The sequence below is a fragment of the Adiantum capillus-veneris genome, chromosome 13 (assembly GCF_014529385.1).
Source record: "Adiantum capillus-veneris isolate H3 chromosome 13, ASM1452938v2, whole genome shotgun sequence".
In the NCBI taxonomy this organism is placed as follows: domain Eukaryota; kingdom Viridiplantae; phylum Streptophyta; class Polypodiopsida; order Polypodiales; family Pteridaceae; genus Adiantum; species Adiantum capillus-veneris.
Window position 1 is genome coordinate 919,251 of NC_140943.1, and position 15,336 is coordinate 934,586.

Genomic DNA, 15,336 nt, shown 5'->3' on the forward strand with positions numbered 1-15,336 from the left:
ATGGACCCCGGAATCCGACCATCGCACCTTATGTATTGACTTTTCATATGGAGAAGCAACTAAGCATGATAATCTCAGCCAAAGGAAAGAGAAGTTATCACTATGTATGGATTTCAAACGGGCACCAATGTACATTGAAATGGTTGAGCAAAAATTATGGATGACAAAGCTTCAATGTGATGCACCATTGGAAACTAAATGGGAAGCTTTCAAGAAAGCTATTTGTTCTTGTGCGGAAGAATGCTTTGCCATAAAGTATCTCCATGGTATCAACAAAGATCACGCAAAAGGTGGTTTGATAAAGAATGTCAAGATGCTCGAGAGTCCTTGATAAATCTTGATGCAACTATGGACAAAGACAACTATCAAAGTCATTTGCATACATACAAGGCATTGATTCAAAAGACGAGAAGAAGATGGGAAGTAAAGCAACAAGAATTTCAAGTCCAAGAAAAGGCACATGCATGTGGAAGATTTCTTGAGAGGCAAGCGGGTTGAGAATTTTGGTAACTTGAGTCTAATGGATATGTACACACATTGTAAGCAATTATATGAGCAAGAAAATACTGAAAAAATGCCATTTTATGGTTCACTCCCATGTATGCCGTCTTTTTTTACTATTGAGGATGTATGCGGTGGGCTTGAAAAGTTCGCCACTCGCAAAGCGGGAGATCTTCAAGGTATCAAGCCGGAGATGATCAAATGGACGGGAGATTTTACCCATGAGTGGATGTGTGATATGTTCAACCTTGCACTTCAACATGGTATGCCTTATGATTGGAGTACTAATTGGGTTAAGCCTTTGCATAAAGGAGGGGATGTAAAGAATGTAAGCAACTACCGGACTATAATGATTGGGTCTCTTATGGCAAAGTTGTTTGGGTGCATAATGGAGATGAAATTGAGTGATTGGGCTGAAGAGAATGACAAGCGTGCAAAGGGACAAGCGGGTTTTCGTCGATGCCATAGCACCATTGATCATCTTGTCACTCTTCGTGTTCTCATGGAGGAAAGTCGGTTGAAAGGCAAGCGATTGTATTGTTGTTTTGTGGACTTTAAGAAAGCCTTTGATATGATTCCACGTAACAATTTGTGGAGAAGGATGGAAGAACTCCAAGTGTCAAGTGAGTTTATGCTTGCAGTTTCTCGAATCTATGAGAACGTGATTTGTCAATTGCGCATGGGAAGAGAAATTTCAAAAAAATTTGTAAGCACTATTGGAGTTAAACAAGGATGTCCATTGTCACCAACTCTCTTTGGTCTATGCATCGATCAATTGGAACAAATGGTACTTGACTTTATGCAAGAAGAAGGCATTGAAGAGGTCACTATTTACAATGCGGTAATCATGCTTTTGTTGTATGCGGATGATGTAGTGCTTCTAGCACACACTTTAGAAGATGCACAAAAGCTTATGGTTGTCCTTGAGAACTTTTGCTTGCATAGTGGGCTGATTGTAAATGAATCCAAAACAAAGGTTATGCTTGTGAAAACCAACCATAAGGAGAAGCCATGCATTGTGTACAACAACGAGACGCTTGAAGTTGTTGAGAGCTTTAAGTACCTTGGCCTTGAGGTTCCATCCAATCACAAGTGGCATGAATGTGCTATGCGTCGTTTGGAAGCGGGAAAGAGAGCATATTATGCATTTGAGAACATGTGTAATGCGGGAAACATCAAGTGTTGGGTTCTCAAGAAGTATCTTTTTTATGCATTGGTGACACCGGTTCTTCTTTATGGAGTTGAAGTGTGGGGCGGGAGCATCTCACAGTCTACTTGGAAAGAGTTTGAGAATGTCCAAAAGCGTTTTCTTACAAACTTTCTCCAAGTTAAGACAGAAACACCATATGTGCTCCTACTTCTTGAGTCGGGATCTCTTCCAATTGAGGTTATGGGCATGGAAAGGGTTGTGGAGTACATGATAAAGATGCGTCAAAACCCCTCACATCGACTTCCTACAATTGCATGGGAAGCAAGCAAAAAAGTTCAAAAGACGCATAAAAGCAAGATCTTGAGCACGGGATGGATGCAAGACATAAAGAAGTGGTTTGGGAGATGGGATGCATTACACTTGCTACATGATGCTTCAATTGACTCTCAAGTGAATGAAGCTTTTCTACAACGCCAATGTATTACGGCTTGGGAGAAATCCGGTGGGTCACGCTTCATACATTACACCACCTATATTGCCCCCAACTACAAAACCATGTTCTTCGATGAGAGAGGAAACCGTACTCACACTTACATGCTTGAGCTTATTCCCTTGTCCGCGATACGCACTATCGCAGCAATTCGGCTTAGCTCCCATTTCCTTCGATGCGAGATAGGGCGTTGGGGCAATGGAGAAGAGTCAAATCGATTGTGCACATTATGCTCACTGCAAGTTCGAGAGTCTGAGTACCACACACTACTAGAGTGCTCAACTTTTGATCACATCCGAACTTGCTTCTCTCACATTTTCAGCCATAACTTAGACCTACACACTTTCCTCTCCCAACCAAAGTGTGGACTCTCCATTGTGACTCTCATCACTACAATTTTGGAGCATCGAGAGTCACTCATCAACCATACACATACTACATCACATGTAACTTTGGTCCCATAGGTCATATTTGACCTCCGAGGACGATAATAAAATCCATCTATCTAATCTATCTATCTCTCTCACCCTAAGCCTCACACACTCACTGCCTCCCCTTTGGGGGGGGGGAGGACAGCCCTGTAGGGGGGCGTCAAGACACAAGCTCTCTTCATCACCCCAGCTCAACACACAAAAGAGCCGTTGTGAGTTTGCTCTCTGCAATACTTGCACTTAGTCTAACAAGCTAACTTCCCTTGTGCCATAATGCTATTGGTTGAGCATTCCGCATAGGATTATATTCGTATCAGCTAGAGAAGCTAAGGGAGAATTCATTACGTTGTAGTCGTTCCTCTTGGTGCAAACCAAGACAACCGTTGTGGTCCCAGCTCTCTTTTAGTACCATTGAAGTAGCCATATGGGTGCAATGCATGTGCATGTGCCCACCATAAGATAGGTTGCAATTAACAACAAAATAATCAAAGACGCAAACGCCTCTAAGAAAATGTGCAATTCTCACTTTGCATGTCAAGGTCATTCAAGAAGCGCACATTTTCGCTAATGCATATCCCTCATACTAAGTACACTAATGCATTTAATGAGGGGTGGTGAGGGGATCAATGGTCAAGGTTCACGCGCAACATCTGGAGGCAAACTAAACTTGGATGGCATAAAAATCAAGGTAGTGCAGAGACTTTGACATCCCCCGCGACCTAGATTTGACCCCACAACCTCATGCCCCACATGGGCTAACCACCTCATCCGTGCGCACATCGTGTACTCTTCCCCATGAGGTAGCACGTTACTCTTCCTCATGAGGTAACACATGCTACCCGGATTTTGGGGGTTTAATTCGTATCGAGGTTTATATTTGACATGACACCCATGACCACTGACTTACAAGCCACCGATCCCGACCCCCTTCATTAAAATCCAGGTGTTACTTAGTCTTGAGGAATGCACGTCCTGAACTATGATGACCTCTTTATCAGCATCTTGCTGCGTGTCTCAATATGTTGCCCATGTCACATTAATTTCAATCTTGCAATCTCTAGTCAATTTTTTAGGATAGGCCTTTGAAAGGGCTCAAACCTCTTGTGGTGTAATCTTCCAAAGAGGGGTACTCGTGCAATATAGAGACATTATTCAATTGGCCGGCGCACCATGCAAACAAATGACTTGACAACGAAGAAACAAGGCATGCATGGTCTTTTAGTGTCTCTAGGTGATGGGTCAAATGAAAAGAGAACAAACGAACCATGTTTCGCTTCGTTTCTGAATGGGTACAATTTCAGTTCAAAAACATACAAGCGGCCTTCATTTTGACCAAGTATAGTATACTATACTATACTATTCACATATGTAATTCATTTTTATGAATACAATCTGCAAAATTGCCTAGTCTGTTTTTTTGTTATACAATACCCAATGGCGACAGGAATTCGTGTATCCATCGCTACCACTGCTTATTGTTGACAGCTGCTGGGCGTTGGATGGCTCTTTCTTCATGTTAATAATTCTATGATACAAGGCAAGCTGATCTTTTCAGCTGCACTAAAGCTATCAAGCCGGATTCTACAAAGGCTGTAATGTCAGCTAGTTGAATCGGCAGGTCTTTTGCGACTTCTCCTCGGCAATCCAATAAGCCCTGTTGGTTTATCCAACTCTGTGGCTGTTGCCGGAACCTCATCCCCATCAAAACATCTACCTGCACAGCAATGAATTACCCATCAAAAACCATGCTTGAGTCGACACATTACCTCTTTTACTTTAAGTGCTTGACCTGCAAATTGCTCTATAGCTGCTCTTTTGGCAGACAAGAAAGTTTCATAGAGCTCCCGATGTTGGGCAGGAACAAACTCGCCAAACCTGCGTACCATAATTCCGCTAGCTTAGTTGCTAGGCATGTTTATCAGGAATTAGAATTTCCTATCAAGCTGCCTTGCCTTTGGAGCAGAAAGATGCGCTCAGGAGCTGAAAACAAATTGGCTACCGCATCGAGGACTGTCTTAATGTTGATTACTTGCTGCTTCAGGCCCTTTATGCACTCTACAAAACGTTTGTACTCTGGAGCACTTAGACGGGCTTTTACCTGACAAGTGCAAGAAGTTAGGATGCGGCTGACAAACTTTATTACTCTTATAATGAGGAAAGGTTTTGAACCTCTTTCAGGAAATCCGCCGCATTCTTGCTTTTGTGATCGCTGGAAGGTTTACTTTGTTTGCAACTACTCTCAGCTTTCAAGACTCGGTCCTTCTGTTCATTCCTTTCTCCATTTCTACAGGAACTGGCTTCAGAACAAAGACTCTGTTGGCTTTCACTTCTTCTCCTTCCAGGGGGCCACTCAACCAATTTGTCATCTGTAAACTGTCGCACAACTCCTTGCTTTCTTGATGGAGATGGAGATGGAGATGCAAGGTCAATCGCATCAGAATCTGTAGCTTCATGGGAATCCAACACACCTATACTTGGCATACTCCTATTTTTTATTAAGCCAACAGATCCAAATGCACTCCCGGTAGAGCGATTTGCTGGAACGATTTCATTTACAGGGAGTTTTTTTCCTGCTGATTTCTCACGGGCATTTGTAAGGATTGCAGACAGAGACTTTTGCTGGCCAAGGGAAGTTGCAGCAGACACCGAATCACATTGCAGACCCTAAAATGAACCACCAACACGAAACAGTCACAAGCTGTACCCAGCATACAGCACAACTGTCCAAGCAAGAGATTCAATACTTGCATAAAGCAAGTGTTCCCAACGGCTCAGAGTTGGTTTCCCCCAATTAAAGCTTTTAGGGCTTAAGTTGGAACGATACAGCTGCTTGCTGACACCCAGTTTCAAATTGAGTTTTCAATTGACACTGCTAGAACTACGTAAGTTCTTGAAAGAATGATTTGAGCTAGAGACAATTACAGGAGCATTAATAATATTGATAGATTCTTGGACTCACAGATGGTTCGGTCAATCTCTGCCCCAATATCGCACATTTAGTTGCACTCTTATCCATGTCTGTGGCAGCCACCATCCCATGCTCTGCAGCAGAAAAAGAAAAAATTCACTGCCAACTGTAAGCCTTGCCCTGCAGGAAACTCTTGGGTGCACTTCCAATAAGAGCTGTTTACTTCGATAAGCTGAATGAAGCAAGCAGTTAAACCCTATTCCCAAAGCAGTGCTATCGTCTAAACAACAAAGCAGACAGACAATGATACCCAAAAAAGGGAGAAGTACCTTCCCTCCTATCTCAAAAGCACATTTGCACATTCAAGTACAGAATTGAGAGCTCATGTTGAGTTCATGTGGGTGCTTTCACAACTTACTATTTCCTAGATAAACGGAGGTCACATGTGCATTAACATCATAAAAGCAAGGCAACAAAAAATGAGTGAATTTTTGCACATTCAATCTTTTTCTGGTTAATGCAATGTACTATCTGCATGAAACATGCCTTAAATAGAAAGAGCTTGATCATTCTTAATATTTGAGATGAAAAACATTGACTTGGATTGTTTTGAGACATGATACAGCTCTATTAAAGAAGATAATTTGACTATCCACCTTGACAAATGCATTGGTTCTTTGCACCTAATGTGGGCATCCATTGAAACAATATGTTGATATCATGCATCTAATGCAAACGCCCCTTTATTTCACCTTGACTGCAGCATATTTTGTCCTATACGCACGCACAATGGCTCTATGTGCTATGAGGATATGCCACCAATACCCTAAAGCCATTATAAGTCTAAAAAAGCCTACGAAATCTTAGTTGAGCACCCTTGTGAGACTGTTTGCAAGACCTACATGCCCAAAAAGATCCATTTGATTAGTCTTGCACCCATGGAAGACCCTGTTAGCATAAATGATTTTATGAGGTGCAGACCGGTGTTGTTCCACCTTGTGGGCATCAATGGCAATGCCGCACCACTCAAGTTCATTAAAAATTGGATGATAACTTGGCTATACAAGGCTTTAAGCTCTAAAACGGCTATATAAGGAGATGCAGATGATGCAGAAAGTTTACCGGTAAAATACCCTGTTGCAAGTCAAATAATGGAAAAAAAACGAGGGAAAATAGCGAGCACTTGCCTTGAATGCTCATATACACATTTCTTAAACTCTTTTCATAGTGTACTGCAGCTGCTTTGCCCAAAACAGAGCATGCAGAGGAAGACTGTATACTTCCTGCAAAAGGTTCATGGCAGAACACCTGTCAATAAAAAAGTGCAAATTGAAACCTGCAAGCATTAAGCTTGCAAGTTACAATTGTGTTCCCAAACTAATAGATAGTTTCACAAATTACTGCAAAAAAGCAACCTAACCATCAAACAGTCACTAATTATTGATGGCCACATTAATAACTAAAGTCTATGCACAGATATGCAATAACAAAAATAAGCAATCACGTTATGAACTCATCTTCCAACTTCAATTAGTGTCTTTTGTAAGCAGAAAAGAAGAACTCAAACAAGAAGCAAAACAATCTGCTTCACTGACTGACCCACGGCAGAAAACTGTGTGTACAACACATTGGGGTTCATGATAGAAACACTACAAACTCAGCTAATCACAATTGTGACATAAGGTCAAAATAACTCATCATCAAAAGTTGGCACTCACCATTGCTTTGCTCATTGAGTTTCATAGCAACAGAACTGTCCCAGGCTTTATCTCTGAAAAACCTTGTCAAAGCGAATGTTGCATCACCAAACCTTGTGTAGCACTGTCCAGAACAGTAAATAAATCATATAAGTCCAGTCCTTTACCTCTTCCATTCCACTTTTTATCGAGCAATGATAAGATGATAGCCCATAAGAGGTCCTCTACACCCAAATTTCAAAACTCTCCACTTGTTTTCAAACTGAGCTTTAGTCTAAGGTACAGTCATGTAATGAGCGAATATTAACGTAAGTACATAAACTGAAGAATTTTCAAGTATAGAGCTCAAAGTCAATGATTCTTTGTTTCAAAAGTAAAAATCCTTCAGTTGACAAGTAGCTGTTAAGATCACACATTTATTTTCTCATTTTGCTCATGTAGGCCCTTGGTTGTGGATTGGCAACCATACAACTGCCAAGTAGGGCATGCACTCCTAAAGGGCTTTCCTTGTTTACATTTTGATGGTTTTGAGTGTTGATTTGGGGTCATGCGGGTGTTCTTTTATAGAAGTGTTTAAGGATTTAGCTCGGATCTAGTATTCCACAAACACAAGGTTACTTAACTTCACTTGAAAAGAGAAACTGAACTGAAGACAATGAAGGAGACAGACGCAAAGAAAGAGAGAGAGAGAGAGAGAGAGAGAGAGAGAGAGAAATGAAATGAAATGAAATGATATATTAACGTCTTCAAAAGGCCAAAATGACCTATGAAACCATCAGATACAAAGTGGTGAATCTAATACAATGTCTGAAGTACAACTAACAAAAGTACTGAAAGTAAAAATGAAAACTGAAATGAAGTGTGAAATGTGAAATGTGAAAATGTAGAATAGGCCCTCAATGACAATCTGGGTGTCGTGCTAGAATGCCTCTGATCCTCTGTTGGAGTCTCCGTCGATGTAGTGTGCTCCTGTGTCTCGGTCGTGGTCGTCTCGATCTCCCGAGCTCAATCGCCGTGTCAATGAGGGTGCCTCTGGTATGAATGCGGGTACAACCCTGTGCTGGTGGTTGGTCTCTTGGCTCCCTCGATCCAAAGAAATCTGTGATCTGTCTTTGCGACTGTCGTACTCCATGTCTCCCCAACAGACTGTCTCTATGTCGGTGCAGCTCAAGTAGATATAAGCCAAGGAATCTCTGGTCCTGATACCTCATGACTCTATCTAGGGGTCCAAAACCCTCCTTGAATAAGCAATGCAAGCGCCCTCGTATCTCATAATACACAGTGCAGTGGCATATGTAGTGTAGCTCTGTCTCTGGCTCCCTGTCCTCCGTGTGTGTGCAATCCTCCGTGGTGTCTGAGAGACACTATACTGGAAAGAGACTGAAAAAGTCAGGAGAGCATGGTCCACTGCTACTCCAACAAGCCTAGGGCCCACACTGAGATCTTGAATATGAGAGATGAAGCTCGGTGAAGTCATGACATAGTCCACTGTACTGGCCCCATGTCTGTGTGGAAAGCATGTGAATCCCCCAGAAGGAAAAATCTCTAGACCATTAAGTATGGCCAGACCATGCGTAGTTGTCATCTCCATGAGATATCTCCCATACTCTTGTGTGCTCTTTATCCTGTGAGTGTCTGTCAAGTCCCATCTCCGATATATCCATCTCTCTAAGCATCTCCTCCGAGGTATCATAAAATACCGTTTGGGAGTTGGCCGTCCTGGCATTAAAGTCTCCCAAGAGAATGATATCTCCATCTCTAGAGAACTCCCATATGTCATCATCAAGTATAGAGAAAGGGGATTGCCCTCTAGGTGAGGTATAGACTGATGTGCTAGGGGGAAAGTAACATATAGCAATGTATAAGAATCTGCCTGTGTCAGCTCTCAATCTCACCCACATGTATCTCCCCTGGTCATCTCTCTGGACAATCTGTAATAGCGGCTGCAACTCTTCCTTGAATAAGACTGCTATCCCTCCTGAACCTCGACTTCCATGTTGGGATCTAGCATCTGGCCGACAAGCTGTCTCCCATAAATAGCCAGTCACACTTGGCATCAACTGTCCAGATTTTTGATGTGTCTCCGAGTAAAAGACAATGTCTCTATCTCTGAAGCTATCTTCAAAGGCGCCCACATCCAGCCTATATGATCCATTACAATTCCATGCCGCCATCCGGAGTGTGGTCCCATATGTCTTGCACCGTCATGCTGTGCGTTTTTCCAAAACCACTACTTTCCCTCCTCTGTAAAAGGCAATTTTTCCCTGCTCCCTTGCTGCCTTGATCTCTGGCATCAACTCTTGCATATGTGCTATTTGTGCTAAAGTAAGGTCATCCCCCATAAATATTCCAGTTTTCTTAAGTGCTGGTCTCTTCTTCAGGAATTCCTTGTTTCCAAAGTCAGGAAACGCAAAATAAGTGCTTTCTCTTTGACGTTTCCCTTCTCATCCACTCCCTTCTTTCCTACTCTCCAAGTACCTGTGTGCATAGGTTCCGGGATGCCCATGCGTTGCAACAGTTTCTTCACTTCGTCTTCTACATTTTCTGTGTCTTTGATACCAGTAATACGCACATGGAGGGCTCTAGTCCTCCTCTTCTGTTCCTCCTCAATGGTCATATTGATGATGGTAGAAGTTTGTGCGGCTTCTGGCATCCGGGCCTTCCCTTTCTTTGCACCTTCGATCCATTTTTCTGCAAGTTAGGTCCCAACCACCCTCAAGGGCCCCCTTGCCCTCAAGTACTTTCTCTATTTCTTGCACAATGTTGATACAATGACGCTAAATGTCATAAAGTGATGACGTGGCGGATAGCAGAAACCCTAATTTCTGCCAAAAACCCTAATTTCTGGAAATCGTGGAGACGGAATATTAAATTTAAATTAGTGGTGAGGGCCTCACTTCTCAGAGCATCTGGCCGCAGAGTCTGAGAGTGAAACCCTAACCGCTCTCTTGTGCTTTGATGATTAATATAAAAAGAAATACCGAAAGGGGCGCCAGTCTTTGGGGCCAATATCTCTAGGCACGGAACTCCGTCAGGCCAGTGCAAATCTATTGTGATCTGTGAATTGTTTTGAAGTGGTTATTTGGTGTTGTCACGGTTGATTCTTCACTTGGAGTGTCCAAGTTTATTACAGTGGTATCAGAGCACGGCCGATTTCTCTTCTACGGAAAATCCGATCCCCGAAAATTTTTTTCCGCGGCACCTATGGCTTCAGGCAATGATCAGTCGACTCCCTCTGTATTTGGAGATGCGGGCAGGGATCACAAGGAAGATTCCGGCAGAGAGTACGGCCCGCCTTGGCCTACTTAGGCGGAACGGCGAGAGATGGATTGTCGCCAGTTGATCGGCGATGCAACAAAGATGATGCTCAATTTTGCCAAGGACCCGAAGATGGCAAAATATATGAACCAGACCTCTTTGGAAGAGGTATAGATGGAGTGGCAGAGAACCACAACACCACTCCCGAAACCCGCTCTCAAGAAACCTTCTGCCTCCAAGAAAATATACGGAGAAGGAACTGGAGAACGTGGTTGATGCACGGATTGCTCAGCTTTTCGACGTGCAAAAGAAAGGCAAAAAGGACGGCAAAAAGCAGAAGAAAGGTACTGACTTCCCGGGATATTTGGGTCGTCGATCGACATTTGACAAGGCAAAGAAACAAAAGAAGCGTGTTCGATTTGAAGGAGTACCCAGTTCTTCTTCTTCTTCTTCTTCTTCTTCTTCTTCTTCTTCTTCTGACAGTTCTTCTAGCTCTTCAGATTCGAGCGAAGAAGACAGAAAAGGTAAAAAGCGAAGCAAGAAACAAAGCTTCGGAAAGGGCAAGAAGAAGGCTACATCTCGCCCAGAGACTGACAGTTCTTCTGAGGACTCATCTACAGACAGCTCAGATTCCGATAACGGAAAGTTTTATGCGAACAAGAAGAATTTTTACAAAGCCAACCAGTATGACTTTCTCGAAGAAGCAAAAAAGCAAGAAAGTCCGAGAGTTTAAGGAAGCTGGCCACTCGATCAAGTTTGATACTTTTCAGGATACTCAGATGCTTCGAAGGCTGTGTCTTTTATTCAACAGTTTGACATCGCTTTCGCGGAAGGACGCTATTCAGAGCACTCCAAGATTCAGAGAGCTACCTCTTACCTTAAGGGGAATGCTCGTACTTGGTGGTCCACGCTTCTTTTAACAACAGTGCGCCAGTTAAATGGCTGAAATTTAAGAAGCTTTTTATTTCTTCTTGGTTGACGCAAGAATATGAACGAGATGTACGAGCTGCTTGGAACCATCTTCGAATGACCAAGAAAGATACAATCAATGCTTATTGTGAAAGATTCTGGAACTCTTTTCTACCCGCCTCTTCATTCAAGAAGATCTCGTTCAGAGAACAGATTGAGCGGTTTACCTTGGTCTACCTACAGAGATCCGAGATCACTGCTTGGAACAAAAGTGAGCTTCTATTCAGGAGTTAATGAGTCATGCAAAGCGGGGCTTTGCCATTCAGTCTGGCAATCTGACCTACCCCACAGATAAGGCCATGACACAACGAGCCGAACAGACTTCTGGGAATGAAAGTAGAAAGATAAAGAGCAACCCAGAGAAAACGGATGCACGACCCAAGCTTACTCCTGGGGAGAGAGCTCGCTTCTTCAGAGAGGGGAAGTGCTTTGGATGAGGGGAACATGGACATATCTCCGCGAAGTGTCCTAAAAAGGCACAGAAAGAACAGAATGATAAAGACGACGACAGGCCTGAGAGTTCGAGAGCAGCTTAGGAATGTGGCAGAAAAGGCAGATAGAAAAGAAGAACTGGTACCACATGGCGTGGAACCTGCACCGAATCTAATGAATGAAAGTACAAACTTTGCCGATTTCGGGGCAACGTGAAGGATCAGGAAGCTCTTTTGAAGGAGCCAAGGCCAACTTCTTTTCACTTGGAATTGGCGGCTCGATTTGGAACTACGCCCGACAGACTGACGCAACAGGCGGAGGTAGTTCAACTGGCACCCGGATGGGATGTTGCCATTACACCGAGCATTGGCAAACTTTGTTTGCAATGATAGGGGTGTTCAGGGCACGCGAGTGACGTTCTACTCGGGATCCCTTGGTACCACAAGAACTACGCCGTGGTTGACTACCGGGCCAAGAAAGCGACTTTGATAAATGAAGGGCTTAGAGATTGTACTTGATGAACTTCAGTTTTCTTAGTCATTCTTTTGGGAGAACTGAACAATGGATAAAGGTTGAATATGTTTTGACCTGAAGAAAAGAACGCCAAGATTTTTTCTCCACGCTCATGCCGATTGCTTTTGAGAGGACCTGAAGATCATACCATTGATCTGATATCTGGAAGCACGCCACCGAATCGGCCACCTTATCGTGTGAGGCGAGTACAGAATGAAAAGATTATGAACCTAGTGAAAGACCTCTTGGAAAAGGCTCTTGTCCAGCCTAGTACTTCACCGTATTGCTCTCCAGTGTTGTTGGTTTTTGAAGAAAGACGGACCTTGGAGAATGTGCAGCGATTATAGCACTCTCAACGAAATCACCATCAAGAACAGATTTCCGATTCCTAGGATCGATGATATACTCGACAAGTTACAGGGATCCTCGTGCTTTAGCAAGATTGACTTGAAGAGTGGATATCATCAGATCAAGATAGCGCCAGGAGATGTCTACAAGACAGCTTTTCGGACGACTTTTGGGTTATTTGAGTTTTTGGTGATGCCTTTTGGCTTAACCAATGCTCCTGCGACATTTAACCGGATGATGGACAGGATTTTTCGAGAGTACACGCTATTTGTTGGCACTTTCTTTGATGACATCATTGTTTTCTCGAAGAATGAGGCATAGCACAGAGATCATCTACTTCAAGTCTTTCACGCATTACGAGATCACACGCTAGTGATTAATGCAAAGTAAAGTAAATTTTTCCTACTAGAGATACACTTTTTGGGACACATTGTGTCAGCAGCAGGAGTGCAAATGGACCCGGCCAAGATAGAGCCTATCCGTGATTGGCCTGATTTGAGGAATGTCCATGAAGCTAGAAGCTTCTTAGGACTGTGTTCGTACTACAGGCGGGTTCTTGGTTAAGTTCAAGAACTTTCCTGCATTTGATGCGAAGTGGATGGAGGAGGAGGACCTAGCAGATACTCCTCCGATTGTGAAACTTTACCTCGATGTTTTGGTTTAGCATAGTCTACTCAAAACGGAACCCAGAATTCAGCTTGGCCGGAGATCTAGTGCAGTGGGATGCACAAGAGGGGAGTCACTCCGCTCCCTTGTCAACAGATGCCTCGATTTTGATTCTAAAGTCACTAATATCTCTTTGAGCTTCAGGGATACTGAGAGCTGACAGTATTCTGCTGGATGACTTTATGAAATGGAATTCCTGATTATGATACTGATTTGTTCTTGACTTCTTGTGAGTCCAGGAACTAATAGACGAAATGACTGCAGCATTTTGGTCTACTTGATCTCGAATAGACATGGTTGCAATAGGGGTTAGTCAATCAGACATCGATGAGGTCCCGATTGGACCTAGATGTGATTGCTAGCTACATTGCCGATAAATCATGGTCTAAGATCCGAATGAATGTTGAATGTCATGTGATGTCCTGTGATGTCTGGTGATGTCCTGTGATGTCGTGTGATGTGACTGTCGATTTTGTACATGTGCTAGATGTGTGTTCCTAGTACGTAGGTACTAACAGTCATTGTCTGCTAAGACGGTTTATGGCTTTTGTCGGTTTTGCAGGCGTAATCGCGGTCGATTACAATGCTTTCAAGAGGGGGGTATGTCACAAAGTGATGACGTGGCAGATAGCAGAAACCCTAATTTCTGCCAGAAACCCTAAAATTCCTGCAAACCCTAATTTCTACCAAAAACCCTAATTTCCGGAAATCGCGGAGGCAGAATTTTATTTTTGTTATTTTTTATTTTTAAAAAAATTTGGGAAATTTTGAGCGACGCAAATCTCAGCTTTTCGCTTTGATTTGGGAGAAAGAAAGAGAAAAAGAGAACTTGCTTTTTACTGACTCTCATTGAGAGAGAGAGAGTCTGCTTTTGCTTTGAAGCTTTTGGGGCTTTGCTTTTGGGCATCCCTTGTAACCTTTAAATTAGTGGTGAGGGCCTCACTTCTCAGAGCATCTGGACGCAGAGTCTGAGAGTGAAACCCTAACCGCTCTCTTGTACTTTCATGATTGATTAATATAAAAAGAAATACCGAAAGGGGCGCCAGTCTTTGGGGCCAATATCTCTAGGCACGGAACTCCGCCGGGCCAGTGCAAATCTATTGTGATCTGTGAATTGTTTTGAAGTGGTTATTTGGTGCTGTCGCGGTTGATTCTTGACTTGGAGTGTCCAAGTCTGTTACACTAAATGCTGTGATGTTGAGATGCTAATGGGTACTTGATGCACATGCTTGGTACTGTTGAGATATTGAAGGGTACTGCAGTAGATATTGAGGGGTACTATGAAGGATACTTGGTACTTGAGAGGCTAAGTGTTGGGTATTGTGGGTACTTGGTATTGCAGGTATTGTTGGGTACTAAAGGCACTTAGTATTGATGGTACTACTGAGGTGCTAATGGGTGCTGCTGGAGATGCTTGGTACCACGATGACGACGACGATACTTGGTAGAGATGCTTGTACTGCAAGACTACGGCTGAATGCTCGAACGCTAATGAGAGTGAGACCCAACTGCACTCTTGTACTTTGAACTCAGATTAATACAAAAAGAAATACTGAAAGGGGCGCCAGTCTTTGGGGCCAATATCTCTAGGCACGGAACTCCGCCGAGCCAATGCGAATCAATTGTGAACTGTGAATTGTTTTGAAGTGGTTATTTGGTGCTGTCGCGGTAGATTCTTGACTTGGAGTGTCCAAGTCTGTTACAGTGGTATCAGAGCACGGCCAATTTCTCTTCTACGGGAAATCCGATCCCAAATTTTTTTTCGCGGCACCTATGGCTTCATGCAAGGATCTGTCAACTCCCCCGGCATCCGGAGATGCGGGAAGGGATCACAACAAAGATTACGGTAAGGAGTATGGCCTGCCTCAGCCTACTTCGGCGGAGAGTCTAGAGATGGAGCGTCAACAATTCATCAGCGACGCAACAAAGATGATGCTTAATTTTGCCAAGGACTCGAAAATGCTAAAATATAT

The 15,336-nt window shown here is 43.2% G+C and overlaps 1 protein-coding gene across 1 annotated transcript in view; it reads right to left on the reverse strand.

Annotated features, from left to right (window-relative positions):
• Nucleotides 1-3,801: 3,801 nt before the first annotated feature.
• LOC147443497 (RAD3-like DNA-binding helicase protein) overlaps nt 3,802-15,336 on the reverse strand; it is a 72,289-nt gene continuing 60,754 nt past the window's right edge. Inside the window, exons 19-25 of the mRNA XM_086526308.1 lie at nt 7,199-7,301; nt 6,668-6,763; nt 5,532-5,614; nt 4,742-5,236; nt 4,525-4,670; nt 4,362-4,447; nt 3,802-4,286 (exon numbers count right to left, since the gene is read on the reverse strand). Coding sequence (XP_086382434.1) covers nt 4,171-4,286; nt 4,362-4,447; nt 4,525-4,670; nt 4,742-5,236; nt 5,532-5,614; nt 6,668-6,763; nt 7,199-7,301 — 1,125 coding nt within the window. The 3' untranslated portion in view covers nt 3,802-4,170. The remainder of the gene's footprint in view (nt 4,287-4,361; nt 4,448-4,524; nt 4,671-4,741; nt 5,237-5,531; nt 5,615-6,667; nt 6,764-7,198; nt 7,302-15,336) is intronic.